The sequence below is a fragment of the Salvelinus fontinalis genome, chromosome 13 (genome assembly GCF_029448725.1).
Source record: "Salvelinus fontinalis isolate EN_2023a chromosome 13, ASM2944872v1, whole genome shotgun sequence".
NCBI classification, from domain to species: domain Eukaryota; kingdom Metazoa; phylum Chordata; class Actinopteri; order Salmoniformes; family Salmonidae; genus Salvelinus; species Salvelinus fontinalis.
The window spans coordinates 21,631,859-21,656,571 of record NC_074677.1 but is presented as its reverse complement, the minus strand read 5'-3'; the positions used below and the strand labels follow the sequence as shown (position 1 = coordinate 21,656,571).

Here is a 24,713-nt window from a genome sequence, read left to right as displayed (position 1 = left end):
GTGCTAGGGTTGGGCGCCTGGCACTTACGTAGTGGTGGTGGTGGTAAACAAACATATATGTTTATACTACATATAACACGTCAAACAGAAATGATGCCGTTGTTGATACTCCTGCCTTGCAGCTCACGAGGACAGAGAAGTGCTGAGAACACAAGGCCAGGCACCCAGTAGCGTGCCCAGTAGTGTGCCCTGACCCTGTATATAGCTTACGTTCTTCTTATTTCTATTTCTCGTGTGTTTTTGTTCTACTTTACTTTATAGTACAACTGATATTGATTACTGTATTGTCAGGAAAGGCATTTCACTGTACTTGTGCACGTGACAATATCACCTTGAAACTTGAGATAGTTTGTTTGGTGTATTGAATATTTAATGTGGCACAATACAATGGTATTACACAATATAATGTGGCTTTGTTGTAGTCGTCTATTCACAGCTCTCTAGGAGAAATCGGTAGGGGTGATTAATTTTTTAATGGATTTAATGTTTTATTCATAGCCTCGCCGGAACTGTTGCAATATATACATGTAAAAATGAGATACAAAACATGTCTGGATATGCGATTGGTTACGGTGGACAAACACCGGTGGACAAACACCGTAACCAACCAGAAATACAGTAGGACTCATAGTTTAAAGGCTATTATCATTCGCCACCCTGCTTTCTCTCATAAATATGAATGTTATTTCCCTGCTTTGAATGTTAGCATTTATTTCCCTGCTTTGCATGTTAGCATTGAGGGTGCATGGGAAGGAAGATGAGTTGGGGGAGAAGAGGTGTTGTCTCTCTCTGTAAATGAAGCCACTAAGATCGGTTATTCTATTCTTCTGTAATCCATTTACCCACGCTTAACATCTCCACCCCACTGTGAGAGAGAAATATGTGTTTCAAATGCTCCTTTCCTCCACCTCTTCCCACTGTTGTCAAGATTAGTGAATTAATATGATGAATGGATGAATGAATATCCCTGGAATCATGTTTGCTGAATTGGAGAGACAATTGTAAAACTAAAGAAATGTGTATAGGACAGAGAGCTGTGGAGGTGTCTACATTAACTGACACTATGTAATTATTACTGTGCAAGCATTAGGCTGCTATCTGTTTCTGGGTCTTTCAACTGGAAAAACTATGGACCATAAATAAACATTTATTCAGTGTAAAAAAGCTGATTTTCAGAACAGCAGCAGCCAGTGAAACAGAATGGTTACGTTTTACTCCTCTGCAGAAATCCTGAAATGCTGGCAGAAGTGGCTGAGGCCCTTTTAAAGAGACATGACATACTGTATGTAATGCCATGTCAGAATGATTGGATTTTTATGACTGTTAAATGATTGCTGATGTTGCATTATAACTGTGTAATGTAATCTGTTGCAAGCAAATGCCTCATTGTATTTCAATTCAGCCGGCTTGTCAAACACTGCAGTGGCAACACAGGCAGATAATCACACACACATTTGAATTAAATTCAGTCAGAGCTGTTATCAGCAGGTTAAAGGGATATGGCTTGTCTCACTGAGTGAAGTGTGAGGTTAAAGAGAAATGAGAGACTCTCATACTCTAGTATCCATGGCTACCACCCGCATGCAGTTACACACGCTCTAGAACCCCCAGTATACCACACACACACACACACACACACACACACACACACACACACACACACACACACACACACACACACACACACACACACACACACACACACACACACACACACACACACACACACACACACCTGAAAATAAAATGACAGGTTTAATTGAATGAGCACATTTGTAGACTTCACGTTTCATGAAAAGGCAATGAGAGATTGTCAGTTAGTCGTGACCCGAGCAGCCTAGTGAAAATGATCAGGCAGGAAGAGCTTGATTAGCGGGTGAGAGAATAGAAGGCTAGGCAGCAGCTTGGTTTAATGAGATCTCTGTTTGTGGCCACAGCTGTTCAGAGCAGAGGCTCTCTCTTTCTATGCTCCCTGACCCATCATTTCACATCCGCACTGGTAATGAGATTGATCCTGCTGGCCCAAAAATTTTGAGAAGAGAGCAAGCAGGTGCCACCACCAATACCACCGCCAGCAGACCTTTCCACCGCTGTCACAATCTGCCCTATCACAATCTGCCCTATCACAATCTGCCCTATCACAATCTGCCCTATCACATGGGGTCAATTTCATGCCTTAAGTATTGACTTTGAAATTAAATAATTTGTAATTTTCGAGGAATAGTGAAATAATGGATGTTGAGATCAAAAACCCCAAAATCAAAAGCTAAATTATTTTAATTGTAAACAAAAAGAATGATATCAAAAGCCAAAAAAAGTTTCATTTTTGCGTCTGTAACTTTTGGTTTTGTACACCAGCTTTAAAAATTATTTGCTTGCAAGTTTTTTAAATGTATCTTTTGATATTCTTTTTGTTTACAATTCTACACATTTTTGATTTTGAATTTTTTTGTTTTTAATCTCAACATCCATTATTTCATTTTTCAGCTAAAACATTATTTTTACATTTTCAACTGTTAACGATTTTATTTTGAATTCATACCTAAAGCATGAAAGTGACCCCATACTGTCACCAGCAACTTGCCTTTCAAAACCACTAGAGAGATTTTCAGGAAGTTGCAAAAGATATTTCCACCACACAAGCTCCCATGCATATCACCTGCAGTAATAGGGCTGCATCCAAGGCACACCACATTATCCTGAGTGTTTGATGGTGAATATGTCTATGAACACTGGAAGGAGCAAGCTCTCTTTTCCATGTTGAACATTGAGCTGTACTGGGGTGTTCATGCTATAGCTAATATATAACCTCTAGCCAAAAACAAACGATACCAGTTAAGGATGACAAGCTATATGAATGTAAGAATAAGGTAGGACTATGTCTATATTACAACTACAGCCTGTTCAATGTTATATTTCTGCTCAGAATCCATATCGTTCACCTTTTAAACCTTTTGTAGGAGGCTTGACCTCTTAACGTACAAACGATAGGGAGGGAATGCAATATCAGCTGTTTCTCTCTGATCTGAGCTCTCATGATTCGACCTTACTAGGCGGAGACTTGGCGTGAAGAGGATATACGCATATCACGTTAATTGACCTTAAAGGGCGGGTACATCTTTAAGGTGGGTGAGGCTACTGGTTTGTATGACCAATTATACGCCACTATCTCACGAGGTGTGGGTAGTGTCACGAATTGTGGAGAGGCTCCCAGCCATCCGTGGGAAGGTTTTAGAAGGGGGCAGAGCTCTACCCGGAAGTGTCTCGCGGCTGAGCACTCTGTCATTTGGCCACGGTCGGTTCTGAGGAGAGGGACAGCAACAGCAAAGAAACGCAGGAACAAGTCAGTTGGATAGAGAGAAGAAAAAAAATACAGGAATCCTTTAAACAATGAAACCGACAGAATAAGCCACTACAGTCAACTAGTATTGAATTCGTTTTAAACATTTAATTCAATGACATTATTTTTAATTTTTATACAAGCAAGGTTAGCGGCTCGCGAGAGAGAGCTGTGTCATTGAGCAGGCAGGACACGTCAGGAGAGGAGAGAAAAGCTGGTTAGCCATAACTAGCTACTATATGAACGAAAGCCATAAAAGTACCATATCGCTTGTCATAAACTTGATTTTCACAATTTTATCAGACGCATCGAGATTGCCGGTTGACTACAGGACGGATCGAGTCGTCGCCTGGATCAAGGGTAACGTTAGCGACCAAAAGGTGAAAAAGGAATTTTATTGTCGATGTGTGTGCAACGTCGCTTTAGCCAGATTATTCATACACTACTATAGCTAGCTAGCATCTGTGACTATCGACTTTGTCATATCTGTTTAAGATTTTGCCTGAAACAATCAAACTGTTGGGGGAAGTGCCTATAACAGATTAAGAGTAAATAAGCCATCATCATTTTCTGAAATTAAAGGGTCGATTCCAAGCAACGGGATAGGCTTTGACAGCTGTCAGGCAAGCAAGGTCGCTTGTCTGTCATGATTTCGTTCAAATTTAGCTAGCTAATGTTAGCTGGCTAGCGTCATTTTCCAAATACTGTTGCATATGACTATTGCAACTGGCAAGCTAACTTTAGTATGTTATCGACAAAATGCTAACTAGTTAATTGGCCTAAGAAATGTCACCACTGCAATCTCCTGTCGACTATCCGACATACACTACATTGCCAAAGTAGTCGATTCGACTATTTCAGCTACACCCCTTGCTGACAGGTACATAAAATCGAGCACCCATCCATGCAATCTCCATAGACAAACATTGTCCGTTTTGTGGCCAGTACTGAAGAGCTCAGTGACTTTAAACGTTGCATCGTCATAGGATGACACCTCGCCTGCTAGAGCGGCATCGCTCAACTGAAGTTGAAACGTCTAGGAGCAACAACGGCTGTGAAGTGGTAGGCCACACAAGCTCACATAACAGGACCGCCAAGTGCTGAAGCACGTAAAAGTAACCTGTCCTCGGTTGCAACACTCGCTACCGAGTTCCAAACTGCCTCTGGAAGCAACGTCAGCACAGTAACTGTTCGTTGGGAGCTTCTTCATGAAATGGGTTTCCATGGCTGAGCAGCCGCACACAATGCCAAGCGTCGGCTGGAGTGGTGTAAAGCTTTCTGCCATTGGACCCTGAAGCAGTGGAAACACATTCTCTGGAGTGATGAATCACGCTTCACCATCTGGAGGTCCGACGGACGAATCTGGGTTTGGCGGATGCCAGGAGAACGCTACCTGCCCTAATGCATAGTGCCAACTGTAAAGTTTGGTGGAGGATAAATAATGCTCTGGGGCTGTTTTTCATGGTTCAGCCTAGGCCCCTTAGTTCCAGTGAAGAGAAATCTTAACTCTACAGTATACAATGACATTCTAGACGATTCTGCCCTTCCAACTTTCTGGCAACAGTTTGGGGAAGGCCCTTTCCTGTTTCAGCATGACAATGCCTCCGTGCACAAAGCGAGGTCCATACAGAAATGGTTTGTCAAGATCGATGTGGAAGAACTAATCGCCCAACATCAGTGCCTGACCTCACTAATGCTCTTGTGGCTGAATGGAAGTAAGTCCCAGCAGCAATGTTCCAACATCTAGTGGAAAGCCTTCCCAGAAGAGTGGAGGCTGTTATAGCAGCAAAGGGGCGACCAGCTCCATATTAATGCCCAAAGTTTTGTAATGAGATATTCGACGAGCATGTAGTGTAGCTTACCAGAAAACGTTAGCTAACTAGGTAGTTAGACTAGTGTAGCATATTCTGTGGCAATGTAAAGATGGTGCTAGCTAACCAACTAGCTAGCATGCAATAAACAATTTAGCTACAACGTACAAGGTGGAACTGATGTGGCATCTGTCACGTTAGCAAGGTTATTATATCGGCAGCTATTCGCGACAGATAACTTTAACTCATTCCATGAATTTGTGTTCATTAATACCTTAACCATAAGGTGAGAGGAGTTCCTAATGTATCAGTGACCTTAATTCATTAATTAGCTAAGTACAAGGGAGGAGTGTGAACCCGAGGCACTCAGCCCTCTGTGGAATAAAAAATAAATGTTTGCTTTATTTATTTAACCTTTTATTTAACTGAATTAATTTGCCACATTTGGACTAGCAAGATGGTTACTGGCAGAAAAGGGTCTGACGTAGCTAGCTTTCAAAGTCCATTACACTGGTGACTGCCTGATTCTCAATTACAACCATTGAAATAATAACTGGTGTGTTTTGTGTTTGCCCCTCTCTTTAGGACGTAAAGATCACGGGATAGCACATATTGTGTGGGGGAAAGCAAATGGGGGATTACGGGTTTGGAGTCTTAGTGCAAAACAACACTGGCAACAAGTCTGCATTCCCAGTTAGAATTCACCCACATCTGCAACCTCCACATCATCATCAGAATGTGTCTCCAAGCCCTGCTGCTTTCATAAACAATACCACATCTGGTAATGGCAGTAGCAGTGGGTCGCCTTGGCTGTTTTCAGCCACAGCTGCCCACAGCAGCATGCAAGATGAAATTCTTGGGTCTGAAAAGCCCAAAGCCCAGCAACAGGAAATGCAAGAAACGCAAGAAAAGCAGCAACTGTCCCCTGGCCACCAGGAGTCTGTAATCATATCTGAGTTAGAGAAGGCGAGGTCCGAGGAGAACAAGGTGGAGGGCAGCCCCTCAGAGGGTAGTAATGGAAAGGAGAAGCTGCGCCTCGAGTCCCCAGTACTGACAGGCTTCGACTACCAAGAGACATCGGGTCTTGGGGCTCCGGTCCAGTCCAGTACCTCCTCGTCCCTGACCGGCTTCAACAACTGGTCAGCGGCTATTTCCCAGACACCCTCCACCATCATCAACGAGGATGTCAGCTTCTTCAACCCAGCTGCCTCTGCTAACAATGGGGCCCTCCTGTTCCAGAATTTCTCCCACCACACCAGCCCAGGCTTTGGGGGAAACTTCTCCCCCCAGATTGGACCCATCTCCCAGCACCATCCCCCACATCCACACTTTCAGCACCCACACAACCAACACCAACAACACCGCAGGTCCCCAGCCAGCCCCCACCCTCCTCCCTTCCCCCATAGGAATGCTCCGTTCAGCCAGTTGCCCCATTTGTCCAATAATCTGAATAAACCCCCGTCACCTTGGGGTAGCTACCAAAGCCCTGCTCCCTCTCCCTCCTCTACCTCCTGGAGTCCCGGCGGGGGCTATGGTGGCTGGGGAGGCTCCCAGGGGCGTGAGTACCGTCGGGGCCTCAACGGAGGCATGACCCCCCTGAACTCAATCTCCCCACTAAAGAAAACCTTCCCCAACAACCACGTGCCGTCGCAGAAGTACTCCCGCACCAGCCCTGGTTTCAACCCCAAATCCTGGATGGACGAGAGTGTGAGCAGGAGTGACAACATCTTTCCCTTCCAGGTCAGTCAATAATTCCCACTGGTTCTATACAGTGTCTTCTAACTGTGTAATGATATTAGAGCCATTCAGAGAGACGAAATAGAATTGTGTGTACCCAAAGACTTTACTCTACGTTATGTGATGAATTTGTCGCGCTATTATATGTTGGTCCTAATGCATTAATTGCCAGAGGCCTCTTATGACTAGCGTAGCTGTGCCACTGCAGTGATGTGTGCCACGTATATGACATACAGAAGCTATGACAGCCTAGAAAATATCAGATCATTTTATTCATCCAGTGAACACACTGTAGCGAAATGGATGGAACATCAATTACCTATCTTTCCGTGAAAGTGATTTTTAGGATTACAGGGCAATTAATAACCTGAGACTACCGGTCTACACATCCTTTATAATGCCACCTCATTTATAATGCAATTTGAAATTTGATTAATAGCACACAATGAATATGACTTGGATAACGGTATTATGCGTTGGAAAACTCTGATAGGATTGATGAAAAGGGCATGGAGATTATTTTATTGATCAAGCACAGGGGTGACTGCGTCTGGAGGGGGGGGTAGAGGTGGGTGCAGGGGTTGGGCTAGTATACGTGCTGGAAGGCTTGATTTGAAGGCTCTGTGGATACCCCCCCCCAGAAGTGCTGACGCCATGATGCCATATCGACCATGTTAGATATAGCCTGACTGCTAGGTTACTGTAGCACACGACAGTGCTGTGCTCTTGTGGGTTCAGCTAGCCTGTGTTGTGGCACTCTGACCTCTAAATGCATTGGGGTGGAGGGTATGATTGAAGGTTAGCTTCCTGATGCAGGCTGTAATAACTGAAACACATTGTTTTTTAAATAATTAAGAAGCATTTTCTCGTCTACTTCAACGGGGGATGCTGAATATTCTCGCATAATGGATGAAGTTGGCCTGACAGGCAGCTCGAGATGTAGAAGAGTGTTCCATAGAGACTGTCCGAATGAAATTGTGCTCTTTAAATCCATTGGAAATGAATCCTCTGCAACGGTCTCTATATCGAAGTTTTGAGTAGTGAAAGGCTACTACAGTGTGACTGAACTGAGGTATCTGCCGTGGATCAAAATCCAATTGTAGGTTAGGCGTAGCTGTTTGGAACTGCTGTGGAATTATTACACAGATATTACATTGTTATTGTATTTTTATGCTTAGTCACGCTAGGATAAATCACATGGGTATTCTATTTTTGTTCTATAAAAAAAATCTGTTCTAAGTAACCTAATGATTACTTTTATTATATAGGCTGATTTACATTACTACAGTACCAGTCAAAGGTTTGGACACAACTACTCATTCCAGGGTTTTTTCCTGTATTTTTACTATTTTCTACATTGTAGAATAATAGTGAAGACATCACTACTATGAAATAACACATGGAATCATGTAGTAACCAAAAAAGTGTTAAACAAATCAAAATATATTTTATATTTGTGATTCTTCAAAGTAGCCACCCTTTGCCTTGATGACAGCTTGGCACACTCTTGGCATTCTCTCAACCAGCTTCATGAGGTAGTCACCTGGAATGCATTTCAATTAACAGGTGTGCCTTGTTAATTTGTAGAATTTGTCTCCAACACATTAAGGAAATAATCAGTTGTGTTGTGCAAGGTAGGGGTGGTATAAAGACCAAGTCCATTTTATGGCAAGGACCGCACAAATAAGGAAAGAGAAATGAGTCCATCATCACTTTAAGACATGAAGGTCAGTCAATATAGAACATTTCAAGAACTTTGAAAGTTTCTTCAAGTGCAGTCACAAAAACCATCAAGCGTTATGATGAAACTGGCTCTCATGAGGACCGCCACAGGACAGGAAGACCCAGAGTTCATTAGTTAACTGCACCTCAGATTGCAGCCCAAATAAATGTTTCACAAAGTTCAAGTAACAGACACATCTCAACATCAACTGTTCAGAAGAGACTGCGTGAATCAGGCCTTCATGGTCGGATTGCTCCAAAGAAACCACTACTAAAGGACACCAATAAGAAAAAGAGACTTGCTTGGGTCAAGAAACACGAGCAATGGATATTAGACCGGTGGAAATCTGATGGCGTGGGGGTGCTTTGCTGGTGACACTCAGTGATTTGTTTAGAATTCAAGGCACACTTAACCAGCTTGACTACCACAGCATCCCATCTGGTTTGCGCTTAGTGGGACTATTATTTGTTTTTCAACAGGACAATGACCCAAAACACACCTCCAGGCTGTGTAACACGGAACCCAAACCGGCTGCGCGCGTGCGCCATCGTGCATAAATTTATTTTGTCCCCCCACACCAAACTTTTATTATATAGGCTGATTACTTTTATTATAAACACATCTCTCAATCTCTCCTCACAACACACAGGTTAAAATATCAAAACAAACTGAACCAATTACGTTCATTTGTGGACAGGTCGAAAAGCATTAAACATGTATGGCAATTTAGCTAGGTAGCTTGCACATGCTAGCTAATTTGTCCTATTTAGCTAGCTTGCTGTTGCTAGCTAATTTGTCCTGGGATATAAACATTGAGTAGTTATTTTACCTGAAATGCACAAGGTCCTCTACTTCGACAATTAATCCACACATAAAATGGTCAACCGAATCATTTCTAGTCATCTCTCCTCCTTCCAGACTTTTTCATCTTTGAACTTATATGGGGATTGGCATCTAAACTTTCATAGTATTACAACGACGACCGGCAAAACAGTTCGTCTTTCAATCACCCACGTGGGTATAACCAATGAGGAGATGGGATAGGCAGGACTTGCACCGTGATCTGCGTCAGAAATAGGAATGACTTCTATTTTAGCCCTTGGTAACGCAGACGCTCGTTCGTGCGCGTGAGCAGTGTGGGTGCAATAATTGAATAACATCGATTTCTAAATTTATTTTGCAACGCTCGCGCATGCGACGTGTCCGGTCTGGTCATCATGTAAGGGCTATTAGACCAAGAAGAGTGATGGAGTGCTGCATCAGATGACCTGGCCTCCACAATCACCTGACCACAACACAATTGAGATGGTTTGGGGTGAGTTGCACCACAGAGTGAAGGAAAAGCAGCCAACAAGTGCTCAGCATATGTGGGAACTCCTTCAAGACTGTTGGAAAAGCATTCCTCATGAAGCTGGTTGAGAGAATGCCAAGAGTGCAAAGCTGTCATCAAAGGAAAGGGTGGCTACTTTGAAGAATCTCAAATATAAAATATATTTTGATTTGTTTAACACTTTTTGGTTACTACATGATTTCATATGTGTTATTTCATTGTTTTGATAGAAAATTGTAAAAATACAGAAAAATCCTTGAACAAGTAGGTGTGTCCAATCTTTTGACTGTTACCGTACATAATAAATAGGTTCCCTGTCTCTGTCCCTGAACAAGCAATGTTTTCAGCTTTACTTGGACAGTGATAGTGAACACCAGCCCATTGATTGCGTGGCTTTCTCTTGTGACTGCCAGGCATGTCCAAATGATTCTACATAGTTTCCATCTCATCACGGAGAGAACAGGTGGGCTGGTTGGTGGTGTCCCTTTTTGGAGTAATTCTTCTCCATATCCATTCCTAACCGTATTCCTGTTTATAAGGGTATAATGCTTTTAGGCCAGGGGTTGGCAACAGGAGACCCCCCACCCCCCCAAAAAATGTTTTAGGATTTTGTTTTTTGGTGAAACAAGACTTCAACATTTAACAGGAATTCAGCAAAAAATAAATTGACTGTAGGAAATCTGTTCCCAAGGATTTCCATGAATACATTTTTATTTATTTAATCAAGGTATAAAAAAATGGCCCCCCGACCATCTGGTTTGACAAAATGTCCCGCAGCTGAATCTAGGTGCCTACCCCTGCTGTAGGCTATTTTGCCTCTCGTTATTTAGCATAGCCTACATCCATCAAGCTTGCACAACATTTACATTGCTCAAGTAACATTGTGTAGAAATACCTTACTGTCTACAATACTTCGGCTTCATACTGTAGCAGCACTTTTTCATAGAAATCTGGGTTATGTCAATCAACAGTGGATTCCTGTTTAACTTATTTAAATGAGCTTTCACTGACTGTTTAGGTGTCCGCCTTGGGGAGTTAACACATTAAAGTGATGTGATACTGAGCTCTTAGTTTAATGGTGCTGGAAGTTTCCATAGGCTGGCTGTGTCTCAGCCAAGAATATCTCATGTTCTGTGTGAAAGTAGAGGCTGTCTGATGGGGGGGCCTAGAGCACTCGCTCCATGCAAGCCGACACAGGTGAGATGTTGATGATTAACCTGTGTCTCAGGGAGAAAATGACAAGGGAGATGCTGCTCCCACTTGGGAGAACAAAAAACGCTTTATGAGACAATGGCGCTAAAAACAAAAGTGTTGCGTAGAACACGGACGGAATTTTGGAATCCAGGCATTAAAATGGAATTCAACAATATTCAGAAATGTATTGAACTTAGTAGGAAATCCACAAAATGTATTGAATTTATTAGAAAATTCATTACTTTGCCCAAGTTAATCATAAGACTTGAACAAAATGCATCAGCGATTCTTATTTTCCTGCAACTTTCTGAAACTAAACAGGAATGTTCTTCTCTGTGTGTGTGTGTGTGTGTGTGTGTGTGTGTGTGTGTGTGTGTGTGTGTGTGTGTGTGTGTGTGTGTGTGTGTGCGCGCGCGGGATATCTACACTTTGTTTGGCCGTTAGCGATGATGCTAATGATAACGTTTCCCAAAAAGGTTCTCAATTAAATGCTAACTACAAAGTTTTTTAGGCCTACCAGACAGAATATCATGATTGTTTGCATCAATCCAGTGGGCATTTGTTTTGCGAACTCTGCAATTACATGAGCGCTACAGAAACTTGGCTAACCAAACAACGGCATTACAGGGTAACTACACCCAAAAATCTTAATTTCTTCTATTTTTCCCAGACTTCAAGTGGTCTGATGCGGTTTAAGCATTTTTGTGGACTTATAACATCCAATGTTATTTTTTTTGTTTTTTTCAGAGCGATAAATAAATAAATGGGAAAAACAAAACGGAGATAACAATCAGGCAAAAAGAAAACAGATTTTCTCGGGTCATAAAGAAGGACCCTTTATTTAGATGTGATGTTCATCCTGTGATGTTCATCCTGTGATGGCCTTGGGCTGTGCTGCTGCTGATCACAGAGCAGGACTGGGAGACCTAACCTAAAAAAATAAAATATTTAGCCTTTTTTTAACTAGGCAAGTTTGGTTAAGAACAAATTCTTATTTACAATGATGGCTTACCGGGGTTAACTGCCTTGTTCAGGGGCAAAACGACAGATTTTTACCATGTCAGCTCGGGGATTTGATCCAGCAACCTTTCAGTTACTCGCCCAACGCTCTAACCACTAGGCTACTTGCCACCCCAACGCTCTAACCACTAGGCTACCTGCTGCCCCAAATGAACAAGGAGGCTGTTTGTTTTTCAGGCTAGGTCTCCTCTCTGTTTGTTTCTGTATTAGAGCAGCTTTTGTCACTGGTTGCAGGTGCCGTTGGCAAACAGTCATATGTTTCCTACAGTAGGTCCAGTGTCATCTCTCAGGGATTAGTGACTATGCCTCCCAGAGAGGGATGTTATCATAATATAAAACATGGACAGGCCCCTGGTCCCGACTATAGGCTTACTGCCTTTGGGTACGGTATTAGAGCTGTGTTCTTAGGCCAAGCTCTCTGCACTGAGGCAGGGCCGGTCTTTCACTTTCTAAACCCCGGGCATCCTCTTAGCTCTGTGTAAGCTGCTCTACAGACTTCCGTGACTGGGAGGGACAGGGCCTACTGCTCGGTAACATGCCTGTGGATCTGGGGTTGGGCAGGCACCCAAAGGGCCACATTTAGCAATCTAATGTATGTGGGAAATTGTTAGAGGTAGTTTACGGCTGTGATTTTTCTGGTTAACCTTTTTTAGACGAAGGACATATGTTTGCTTGCATTTATAACTGCTTCAAATCACAGTTGTTCATTAGGGCTGGGTGATATATCAAATTAATTCAAATGTATGTTTTAGCACAGTATTACCGAAACGGTTTCAATTCACTACTTGTATTTGAGGTTTGTTCCAACAGAATCAGTCATATGGACACACAGACATTGAGACATTATTTTACTGTAATAGAGGAGTAGTTAACCTTTCTAATAAAAACCTTTTTATGTATCAACTCCTCAAATTTCACACAGAGCAGGCACTACTAAAATGGGGAGAATCAATTAAAAATGATTCTGGAAAATATATATTTTTTTCACTAGCAGCATTTTAGCCAAAAACTGTTATACTAGCTGTCTAGTCTGTGTTTTAGACATGTGCAATTAGCATCAAAGATGGGTGCGTTCGTAAATTCACTCTGGCCATCTACTCCAATTTCAGAGGACTCTCATTTGTGTGCAAGAGTGCAGAATAACTGATGAATTTACAAACGCTCAACACCTGTTGATTGTGGCTGGTGTTGGTAAGCGTCTGCAAAATTTAAATTGTTTCCAGCAGCCCAGTTAGTCACCAACGCTCTGGATAACATGAAAACAGCCTAACCACCTCTGCTAGGGCGAGTAAAATGGTCAGAGGGAAATGTTCTAATTTGTGTCGAAGTAGCTAGAAAGCTAGCCAACCTTAGCCAATTAGCTTGGGACTGCCGTTGTGAGGTCAGAACGCTCGGATCAACCCTACTCCCAGGTCACAGCGTCCAGTGTGCTCTCTGAACGCTCCGAGAGCGAAGTGCTCTGAATTTACGAATGGACAATCTGACAACGCTCTGAATTTACGAATGGACAATCTGACAACGCTCTGAATTTACGAATGGACAATCTGACAACGCTCTGAATTTACGAATGGACAATCTGACAACGCTCTGAATTTACGAATGGACAATCTGACAACGCTCTGAATTTACGAATGGACAATCTGACAACGCTCTGAATTTACGAATGGACAATCTGACAACGCTCTGAATTTACGAATGGACAATCTGACAACGCTCTGAATTTACGAACGGACAATCTGACAACGCTCTGAATTGGCAAACGCCCAGAGCGCACTCTGGGACTTGAATTTACGAACACACTCTAAATAAGGAATTGCGAACTCATTCTCATTCGGAGAAATAAGGTAGGCCACTCGATTTCAACCTAACAAAGTGGACAGGCTAGCATGCTGTTCAGACGTATGGACAGAAGGGTGTGTTAATAACAATGCTTCTACCTTGTTAGCTAGGAAATATGTCCAAGTTGGCTGAACTTGAATTATAAAGATTAGCTGGCTACTCACTAGCAAGTGGGCTTGTGCTTGTGAGATTGTTTTCTATAATCAAATCAAAATGTATTAGTCACATGCGCCAAATACAACAACCTTACAGTGAAATGCTTACTTACGAGCCGCTAACCAACAATGCAGTTAAAAAAAATATATGGATAAGATATAAAAGTAACAAGTAATTAAAGAACAGCAGTGAAATAACAATAGCAGGACTATATATAGGGGGCACCGGTACAGAGTCAACGTGCGGGGGCACTGGCTAGTTGAGGTAATATGTACATGTAGGTAGAGTTATTAAAGTGACTGCATAGATGATAACAACAGAGTAGCAGTGGCGTAAAAGAGGAGGGGGGGGGGGCGGCAGCAATGGAAATAGTCTGGGTAGCCATTTGATTAGGTGTTCAGGAGTCTTATGGCTTGGGGGTAGAAGCTGTTTAGAAGCCTCTTGGACCTAGACTTGGTGCTCCGGTACCGCTTGCCGTGTGGTAGCAGAGACAACAGTCCATGACTAGGGTGGTTGCAGTCTTTGACAATTTTTAGGGCCTTCCTCTGACACTGCCTGGTATAGTGGTCCTGGATGGCAGGAAGCTTGGCCCCAGTGATGTACTGGGCCATTCGTTCTACCCTCTGCAGTGCCTTGCGGTCGGAGGCCAAGCAGTTGCCATACCAGGCAGTGATACAACCAGTCAGGATGCTCTCGATGGTGCGATTTGGGGCATGTAAAATGTTTGACTTCTGCTCCGGTGCCATTTTTCATTTTAAGGGATGCTTTGGGATTTTGGTAGGCCCTTTATCTATTTCCCAAGAGTCTGATGAACTAGTGAAAACCACTTATCTCTGTGTCCAGTATGGAGGAAGTTGGAGGTAGTTTTGCGAGCCAATGCTAACTAGCATAAGCTCAATGACTGAAGTCTATGGGTATCTGCTAGCATGCTTTTTGCTTGCGAAACTACATCTAACTTCCTTCATAGTGGACGCAGAGTCAAAAATGGTATCTACTAGTTCATCGGACTTTGGGGAAGTAGATAAAGGGTCTCATTGCCAAAATCCCGAAGTATCCCTTTAAAACCATGAAAGTATCCTATGACGTCTGTTAGTTCATGATACGGCAGGATGTCTTATCAAAACAGAACATTTCGACCCCAAAGGTCTCGTGTTCACATCACTGTGTGTATCAGTTGACGGTGTACTAATGGGAAGATGTTTTGGGATGTGTAGACTGACTGTTTGACAGACTAATGTGCTGAGGTTAGTGAATGAATGAGGCTTGTTACTATAACCATAGAACAAAAGACTACATCAGACAGGGCTCTACGCTGACCATTTTTACAAGGAGCACATGTGATCCTAAGTTGAGAGATTTAGGCACACAGAAAGAAGGAGCACAATGAAAAATATTTGAGATATTAAAGCTAGAATCCTTAAATTTTCTAGGCGCACTGGTGCTCTTAAATATAAATTCTGGGTTGCACAGCAAAAGATTTGGGTGCATATGCATGTAAAATGGTCGCACTGTAGAGCCCTGTCAGATGTAGTCTTTTGTTCTATGGTTATAGTAACAAGCCTCATTCATTCATTCTCATTTAGCCCCCCATTTACAGCCAGCACACTTTCCCAGCTATTAAAATTTAGAGGGCATTAGCCAATTAGTCACGATCCTGATGGCGGTAAATGCCCCTTGAATAATGAAAGAATTGACCATCAGTGACAAGTGCACGACCGTGTTCTTATGTTCTCTAACCTTCTATCCTTGAAGGGAGTTATGAAACAGGACGCGTACTGTGTGTTTTAACGAGCGGGAGATGGGGGGGAGAGAAACGTGTCAGAAGTGTCACAGGCATTTTAACTCCCAGTCTCTGATTAGGATCTGTTGCTGTTTTTAATTACTTTATCACCAAAGTAGATCTGGCTCCCCTGGGGAACCAGTCTGCACCCCCCTGCTACCCCTCCCTCCCTAACCATGCTCTGGGACTGGCTTCATGGGCTTGTGGGTGTTTTCATGTGGAAGGCTTTGTAATGCCATGACCAGCAACACAAAAATCAAGCTGGGCCCCCTTCCCAAGCTCCCTCCACCCTTCCCTTTCCATTATTTTAGCCGTGATATTGTAGATTAATGTTGTGGCAGAAACGTTTCATCAAGGCCTGTTTTAGCAGTGTTCTTCACGTTGGATACTTTGGCCTTAGCTTCTAGCTATACTCCTAAACACAGGCTCTCTGCCTGGAGCGAGTTGAAATACAAAATACTCCGGTTTGGTCTTTCCGACTGTTTCTCGCTATTCTTTTGTCTCTTTATCAGGGAATTATTTCATTACATTCCTATGTGCCACTCGCCTATTATTTAGCCTAAGCTTGAATTTAAAAAATTGTTCCTTTAAAGATTATTGTTGAGCTTGGTAAGGAAAAGTCTTATTTGACCCGCCCACCTATGTGTGTGTACTTTGGAGGTGAACCAAACTTCTCATGTGAGGCTGTGAGAAGGAAAGAGTTGAACTGAGGGACAGGCAGGCTCAACTGGCTATTTAGGGCTATGCTCTTAAGGGCTATGTGTCTGTGTGCCTACGTACGTAGACTAGTCCTGTAGAACCCATCTGCCACCATGACGACGCACAAGTATGGCTGCTGTTGCTATGCATCTGAATGGATTGGCAACCGCAGCGATTAAAGGGATATTGCGAGATTATGGCAATTGTGCTGTTCTACTTACCCAGAGTCAAATTTACTCATGGATACCATTTTTATGTCTCTACGTGCAGTTTGAAGGAAGTTAGAGGTAGTTCCGTGAGCCAATGCTAACTAGCGTTAGCGCAATGACTGGAAGTCTACAGGTACAGTAGCATACGCTAGAATCTGACTCTGGCTAAGTAGAACAACAGCACAATTGTCATAATCTCGCAGTATCCCTTTAATCACTACGGTTGCCAATCCTTTCAGATGAATAACTACTGCAACAGCAGCCATACTTGTGCGTCGTCATGATGCCGAATGGCATCTCATTACCTAGTACTTCACTAGGACCCTTCCTGTTTAGCATCTTAGGATAGGGATAGGGTTCTTTTTTTTGTTGAGTATTTATTTTGTAATGAATTAAGAGTGTTTTTGTGTTAATCTCCTATTTGACTTCAAGTAGTTCATCTCTCAGTGGATTGTAGAAAATACATTCTAGGTTACTGCAGCCCCAGCCTGCTGGTGATTTGTGTGGTTGTCACTCCTAAGGTCATGGTTGTTAATTTTGTTAGTTTACTGCTCCATGGCCACCATTTTAACGCTTGTTTCCATTCCCATTGCTTAGCATTAGGGCTGGTTGACATGGCCACAATATCGTATCACAGTATTTTTCACATTTTTGACTGTTTTATGTTTTTGAATAGTACAAGTTAAATGCTTTATGAGTAGTGCGTGACATTCTAAGTGATTTCAATGGGTCTCTCTCCATTCTGATTGTTTTATACTGGTTAGTTAAACTTCAACCCAAAATAATTGTCTGCATTTTCATCAATCTCATTTGTGATCATTTCCTCACTGCCACGTAGAGCTGCACGATATGGGCAAAAAATCAAGCCCTTATTTTTAAACAAATGTTGCAATTGCGATTTGACTTGAGATTTAGTCTGATTCTATAGTTAGATGATAATAGTGGGTGCTTTGTTTTGATATGAGAACGAATGAACATGCCAGGGAGAAGTTATTGCGGCAGGGTAGGAACCAAAGTGTTGGTGAGTGTTTCCTAGGGGACCTTATAATCTTTGGCTACATTAAATATGTAGCTAACATATGCTTTGCCTATTCCTCTTTGATTTAGAATATACTGTTTCACAAGCAGCATGCTGATTTAGACCTATACCACCACTGGTATCAGGCTGTGTAGTTAGCTGCGTTTTCTATGACTCTGTACATTTATGAGCTAGCTAGGTAGCCAGCTAACTAGCAATTAGCATTATTGGCTAACATGACTTAGCCAAAACTTACTAAGAAAATACAAATTACCTGTTTGCAAATGTAAGAAACACAAGCTAATAGTGTAGTTATAGAACACTTGTGGATTATATTAAGAAGCAAAGTTAAAACAGCATGGTAGTCATTAATGTTGTTGCATGTGTCTTGTGGTCGAGCAACAACAACATGCACCCTGTGAGTAAACAGGGGCCGGGGCTAGGTCTGGAGAGAGATGACTCAAGTAGCGGAGTAAACTATAAAAATGGACGTTACGCACAGCTTATCACATTTAACAAAACAAACATTCAAATATCGTTATATAAGGTATAGTAAAACCCCAAACCGGTCTGTGCATCAATACTGGTATATCGTAAAATACGGTATACCACCATTGGGTTGCAAACAGCTAGTTGGTATTTTCTTAGCAAGATAAGCTAAATCATGTTAGCCACTAATGCTAATCGCTAGTTAGCTGGCTAGCTAAAAGTACTGAGTCAGAGCAAACGTAGCTAGCTAATACAGCCTGATACCAGTACTGTGGAGGCTTAAATCAGCATGTTTGTGAATGTGCCCACTATTATTTATATTCTAACTATATAATTATAAAAAACATTCTATTTCCATGATTCCAAAAGTTCACCCAAGTGTTTTGATCTAAATCTCAATTGCAGCATTTGGTTAAAAATAAGGCCTAGTATTTTTGCCCATGTCGTTGGAGTGTGGAAATGATCTCAAATGGGTGCAGGAAATTATTTTAGGTTGAAGTTGAATTGAACAGTATAAAACAATCAGAATGGAGAAAGAGCCATTGAAATAATTTATAATATACGTGTTGCCATCCTAGGATCACTCACTACTCATAAAGCAAATTTAGAACTTTAATTAATCAAAAACATAAAATGCCGTCAAATACCGCCGTACCGTCAGGAATTTGAAAAATACCATGATATGATATCGCCCAGCCCTACTTAGCATGATATTTTATTTGACCTGGAGCAGTTTTTCTTCATTTCCTGGAGGTAGATTGCTAATGGCGCCAGAGGAGATGGCTGCCATTTTACGGTCTCCTAACCAATTGTGCTATTATGTGTTTTTTTCCTGCGATATTTGTAAATTATTTTGTACATAATGTTTCTGCAACCGTATCCTACGGCAGAAAAGAGCTTCTGGATATCAGGACAGCGATCACTCACCTCGGATTAGACTGAGAGCTTCTGGATATCAGGACAGCGATCACTCACCTCGGATTAGACTGAGAGCTTCTGGATATCAGGACAGCGATCACTCACCTCGGATTAGACTGAGAGCTTCTGGATATCAGGACAGCGATCACTCACCTCGGATTAGACTGAGAGCTTCTGGATATCAGGACAGCGATCACTCACCTCGGATTAGACTGAGAGCTTCTGGATATCAGGACAGCGATCACTCACCTCGGATTAGACTGAGAGCTTCTGGATATCAGGACAGCGATCACTCACCTCGGATTAGACTAAGTATTTTCAACAACAAGCAGGACTCACAAGATATTCTCCAAACACCCCACAGGACAGACATCCCAATTATTCGCAAAAGGAAGCGACGTAGAGGACGAAGAGCCGGATGCCTCGTCCGGACTCGCAGAAGGCGTGTAGGAAAGCTGCCGTTACCGTCAATATTACTCGCCAACGTGCAATCATTGGACAATAAACTAGACGAGGTACGATCACGAATATCCTACCAACGGGACATCAAAAACTGTAATATCCTATGTTTCACAGAATCGTGGCTGAATGACGACATGAATATTCAGCTAGCGGGATACACGCTGCACCGGCAGGATAGAACAGCACTATCCGGAAAGACGAGGGGGGGCGGTCTGTGCATATTTGTAACCAACAGCTGGTGAATGAAATCTAAGGAAGTCTCTAGATTTTGCTCGCCTGAAGTAGAGTATATTGTGATAAATTGCAGGCCACACTACTTGCCTAGAGAGTTCTCAGCTATACTTTTTGTGGCTGTTTATTTACCACCACAAACAGATATGGGCACTAAGACCGCACTCAGTCAGCTGTATAAGGAAATAAGCAAACAGGAAACCGCTCACCCAGAGGCGGCGCTCCTAGTGGCCGGAGATTTTAATGCAGGGGACCTTAAATCAGTTCTACCAAATTTCTACCAAATCTACCATCAACATGTTAAATGTGCAACCAGAGGGAAAAAAATTCTAGATCACCTGTACTCCACACACAGACGCGTACAAAGCTCTCCCTCGCCCTCCATTTGGTAAATCCGACCACAACTCTATCCTCCTGATTCCTGCTTACAAGCAAAAATTAAAGCAGGAAGCACCAGTGACTCGGTCTATAAAAAAGTGGTAAGATGAAGCAGATGCTAAACTACAGGACGGTTTTGCTATCACAGACTGGAACATGTTCCGGGATTCTTCCGATGACATTGAGGAGTACACCACATCAGTCACTGGCTTTATCAATAAGAGCATCAAGGACGTCGTCCCCACAGTGACTGTACGTACATACCCCAACCAGAAGCCATGGATTACAGGCAACATTCGCACTGAGCTAAAGGGTAGAGCTGCCGCTTTCAAGATGCGGGACTCTAACCCTAAGCTTACAATGAATCCAGCTATGCCCTGCGACGAACCATCAAACAGGCAAAGCGTCAATACAGGGCTAAGATTGAATCCTACTACACCGGCTCCGACGCTCGTGGGATGTGGCAGGGCTTGCAAACTATTACAGACTACAAAGGGAAGCACAGTCGCGAGCTGCACATTGACACGAGCCTACCAGACAAGCTAAATCCCTTCTATGCTCACTTCGAGGCAAGCAACACTGAGGCATGCATGAGAGCATCAGCTGTTCCGGATGACTGTGTGATCATGTTCTCCGTAGCCGACGTGAGTAAGACCTTTAATGCAACCGCTGTTTCAGATTTAAAAAAAACTTTACGGAAAAAGCACACCATGCTATAATCTGAGTACAGCGCTCAGAGCCCAATACAACCATAAAGATATCTGCCATGTTGGGGAGTCAACAGATGTCAGAATAGCATTATAAATATTCACTTACCTTTGATGATCTTCATCAGAATGCACTCCCAGGAATCCCAGTTCCACAATAAATGTTTGATTTGTTCCATAAAGTCCATTTATGTCCAAATACCTCGTTTTTGTTTGCGCGTTCAGTACACTATCCAAACTCAAGACGCGCGGGCAGGTCCAGTCAAAAGTTCAGACGAAAAGTCATATTACAGTTCATAGAAACATGTCAAACAAAGTATAGAATCAATCTTTAGGATGTTTTTATTGTAAATCTTCAATAATGTTCCAACCGGAGAATTCCTTTGTCTTCAGAAATGCAATGGAACGCAAGCTAACACTCTCACGTGAACGCGCATGGTCAGCTCGTGGCTCTCTGCCAGACCACTGACTCAAAGAGCCCTCATTCCCCCCTCCTTCACAATAGAAGCATCAAACAAGGTTCTAAAGACTGTTGACATCTAGTGGAAGCCTTAGGAAGTGCAATATGACCAATATCCCACTGTATCTTTGATACGCAAAGAGTTGAAAACCTACAAACCTCAGATTTCCCACTTCCTGGTTGGATTTTTTCTCAGGATTTTGCCTGCCATATGAGTTCTGTTATACTCACAGACATCATTCAAACAGTTTTATAAACTTCAGAGGGTTTTCTATCCAAATCTACTAATAATATGCATATATTAGCAACTGGGCATGAGTAGCAGGCAGTTTATTCTGGGCACCTTATTCATCCAAGCTACTCAATACTGCCCCCAGCCATTAGAAGTGAAACGGGTCAACATACACAAGGCTGCAGGGCCAGACGGATTACCAGGACGTGTGCTCCGGGCATGTGCTGACCAACTGGCAGGGGTCTTCACTGACATTTTCAACATGTCCCTGATTGAGTCTGTAATACCAACATGTTTCAAGCAGACCACCATAGTCCCTGTGCCCAAGAACCCAAAGGCAACCTGCCTAAATGACTAGAGACCCGTAGCACTCACGTCCGTAGCCATGAAGTGCTTTGAAAGGCTGGTAATGGCTCACATCAACACCATTATCCCAGAAACCCTAGACCCACTCCAATTTGCATACCGCCCAAACAGATCCACAGATGATGCCATCTCTATTGCACTCCACACTGCCCTTTCCCACCTGGACAAAAGGAACACCTATGTGAGAATGCTATTCATTGACTACAGCTCAGCGTTCAACACCATAGTACCCTCAAAGCTCATCACTAAGCTAAGGAACCTGGGACTAAACACCTCCCTCTGCAACTGGATCCTGGACTTCCTGACGGGCCGCCCCCAGGTTGTGAGGGTAGGTAGCAACATCTGCCACGCTGGGGCGGCAGGGTAGCCTAGTGGTTAGAGCGTTGGACTAGTAACCGAAAGGTTGCAAGTTTGAATCCCCGAGCTGACATGGTACAAATCTGTCGTTCTGCCCCTGAACAAGGCAGTTAACCCACTGTTCCTAGGCCGTCATTGAAAATATGAATCGTTTTGTTCTTAACTGACTTGCCTAGTTAAATAAAGGTAAAATAAAAATAATAAAAAATCCTCAGCACTGGAGCTCCCCAGGAGTTCGTGCGCAGTCCCCCCCTGTTCTCCCTGTTCACCCACGACTGCATGGCCAGGCACGACCATCATTAAGTTTGCAGATGACACAACAGTGGTAGGCCTGATCACCGACAACGACGAGACAGCCTATAGGGAGGAGGTCAGAGACCTGGCCGGGTGGTGCCAGAATAACAACTTATCCCTCAACGTAACCAAGACTAAGGAGATGATTGTGGACTACAGGAAAAGGAGGACTGAGCACGCCCCCATTCTCATCGATGGGGCTGTAGTGGAGCAGGTTGAGAGCGTCAAGTTCCTTGGTGTCCACATCACCAACAAACTAGAATGGTCCAAACACACCAAGACAGTCGTGAAGAGAGCACGACGAAGCCTATTCCCACTCAGGAAACTAAAAAGATTTAGAACCTCCTCAAAAGGTTCTACAGCTGCAACATCGAGAGCATCCTGACTGGTTGCATCACTGCCTGGTACGGCAATTGCTCGGCCTCCGACCGCAAGGCACTACAGAGGGTAGTGCGTACGGCCCAGTACATCACTGGGGCAAAGCTGCCTGCCATCCAGGAACTCTACACCGGGCGGTGTCAGAGGAAGGCCCTAAGAATTGTCAAAGACCCCAGCTACCCCAGTCATAGACTGTTCTCTCTACTACCACATGGCAAGCGCTACCGGAGTGCCAAGTCTAGGACAAAAAGGCTTCTCAACAGTTTTTACCCCCAGCCATAAGACTCCTGAACAGGTAACCAAATGGTTACCTGCACTATTTGCATTGTGTGCCCCCTCCCCCACACCAACCCTTCTTTTACGCTGCTGCTACTCTCTGTTTATCTTATATGCATAGTCACTTTAACTATATGTTCATGTACATACTACCTCAATTGGCCCGACCAACCAGTGCTCCCACACATTGGCTAACCGGCCTATCTGCATTGTGTCCCACCACCCGCCAACCCCTATTTTTACGCTACTGCTACTCTGTTCATCATATATGCATCACTTTAAGCATACCTACGTGTACATACTACCTCAATAAGCCTGACTAACCGGTGTCGGTATATAGCCTTGCAACTCTTATTTTCAATTGTCTTTTTACTGTTTTATTTCTTTACTTACCTACACACACACACCTTTTTTCCCCGCACTATTGGTTAGAGCTTGTAAGTAAGCATCTTACTGTAAGGTCTACTCTGTTGTATTCGGCACACAGGACAAATACACTTTGATTTGATAGGATGTATGATGCAACCACATGAGACTTCACACTAATATGTTTTTGGATTTGTCAAACTTGGACTCTGGCCTAGTTGAAGTGCTTCTCTTGTCCTTTGACAGGCAGCCAGATCTGGCCTGGGCTGAAAGATACTGTCAATGGGGAATTATTTCCAGGTCTTGTCTGGCCTGGGCTGAAAGATACTGTCAATGGTGAATTATTTCCAGGTCTTGTCTGGCCTGGGCTGAAAGATGCTGTCAATGGTGAATTATTTCCAGGTCTTGTGCAACAAGCCTCTCATTATTACCAAGTAGGACTTGTATTGTGTGTTGGCTGGCCTCTGGTATGCCATTCTGTGGAGGGTTTCAACTAGGTATGTGACATGGAAACATTTTCTTAACATTTTATACTGCCTTTTTTCTGTTAAAACTATATAAGTATTTCAGAATCTAGACCTACTCCTTATAGTAACATATGAAGTATGACACCAAGATGATGTCTGTATCATGTACGGTTCATAGATCATAAGGTCTTACAGGAGGCATGTGTAGGTCTAAAATGGCCACTTTCATCATGATTTTCTCAAACATGGTTTGTGATACAAGGTAGAGCCTGACAGATACAGGATTTAAAAAAAAAAAAAAAAAAAAAAAAATTTAATGGGGGCAAATGACTGATATACGGTGCATTTGGAAAGTATTCAGACCCCTTGACCTTTTCCACATTTTGTTACAATACAGCCTTATTCTAAAATGGATAAAACATTTTTAGTTTAATCTCATCAATTTATACACAGTACCCCATTTGGGGAGTTTCTCC

At 42.9% G+C, this 24,713-nt stretch overlaps 1 protein-coding gene across 3 annotated transcripts in view; it reads left to right on the top strand.

Annotated features, from left to right (window-relative positions):
- Window positions 1-3,219: 3,219 nt before the first annotated feature.
- LOC129868244 (cytoplasmic polyadenylation element-binding protein 4-like) overlaps window positions 3,220-24,713 on the top strand; it is a 38,804-nt gene continuing 17,310 nt past the window's right edge. For all 3 annotated transcript variants that reach the window (XM_055942047.1, XM_055942046.1, XM_055942045.1), the window contains exons 1-2: window positions 3,220-3,720; window positions 5,737-6,891. In XM_055942047.1, coding sequence (XP_055798022.1) covers window positions 5,782-6,891 — 1,110 coding nt within the window. In that variant the 5' untranslated portion in view covers window positions 3,220-3,720; window positions 5,737-5,781. The remainder of the gene's footprint in view (window positions 3,721-5,736; window positions 6,892-24,713) is intronic.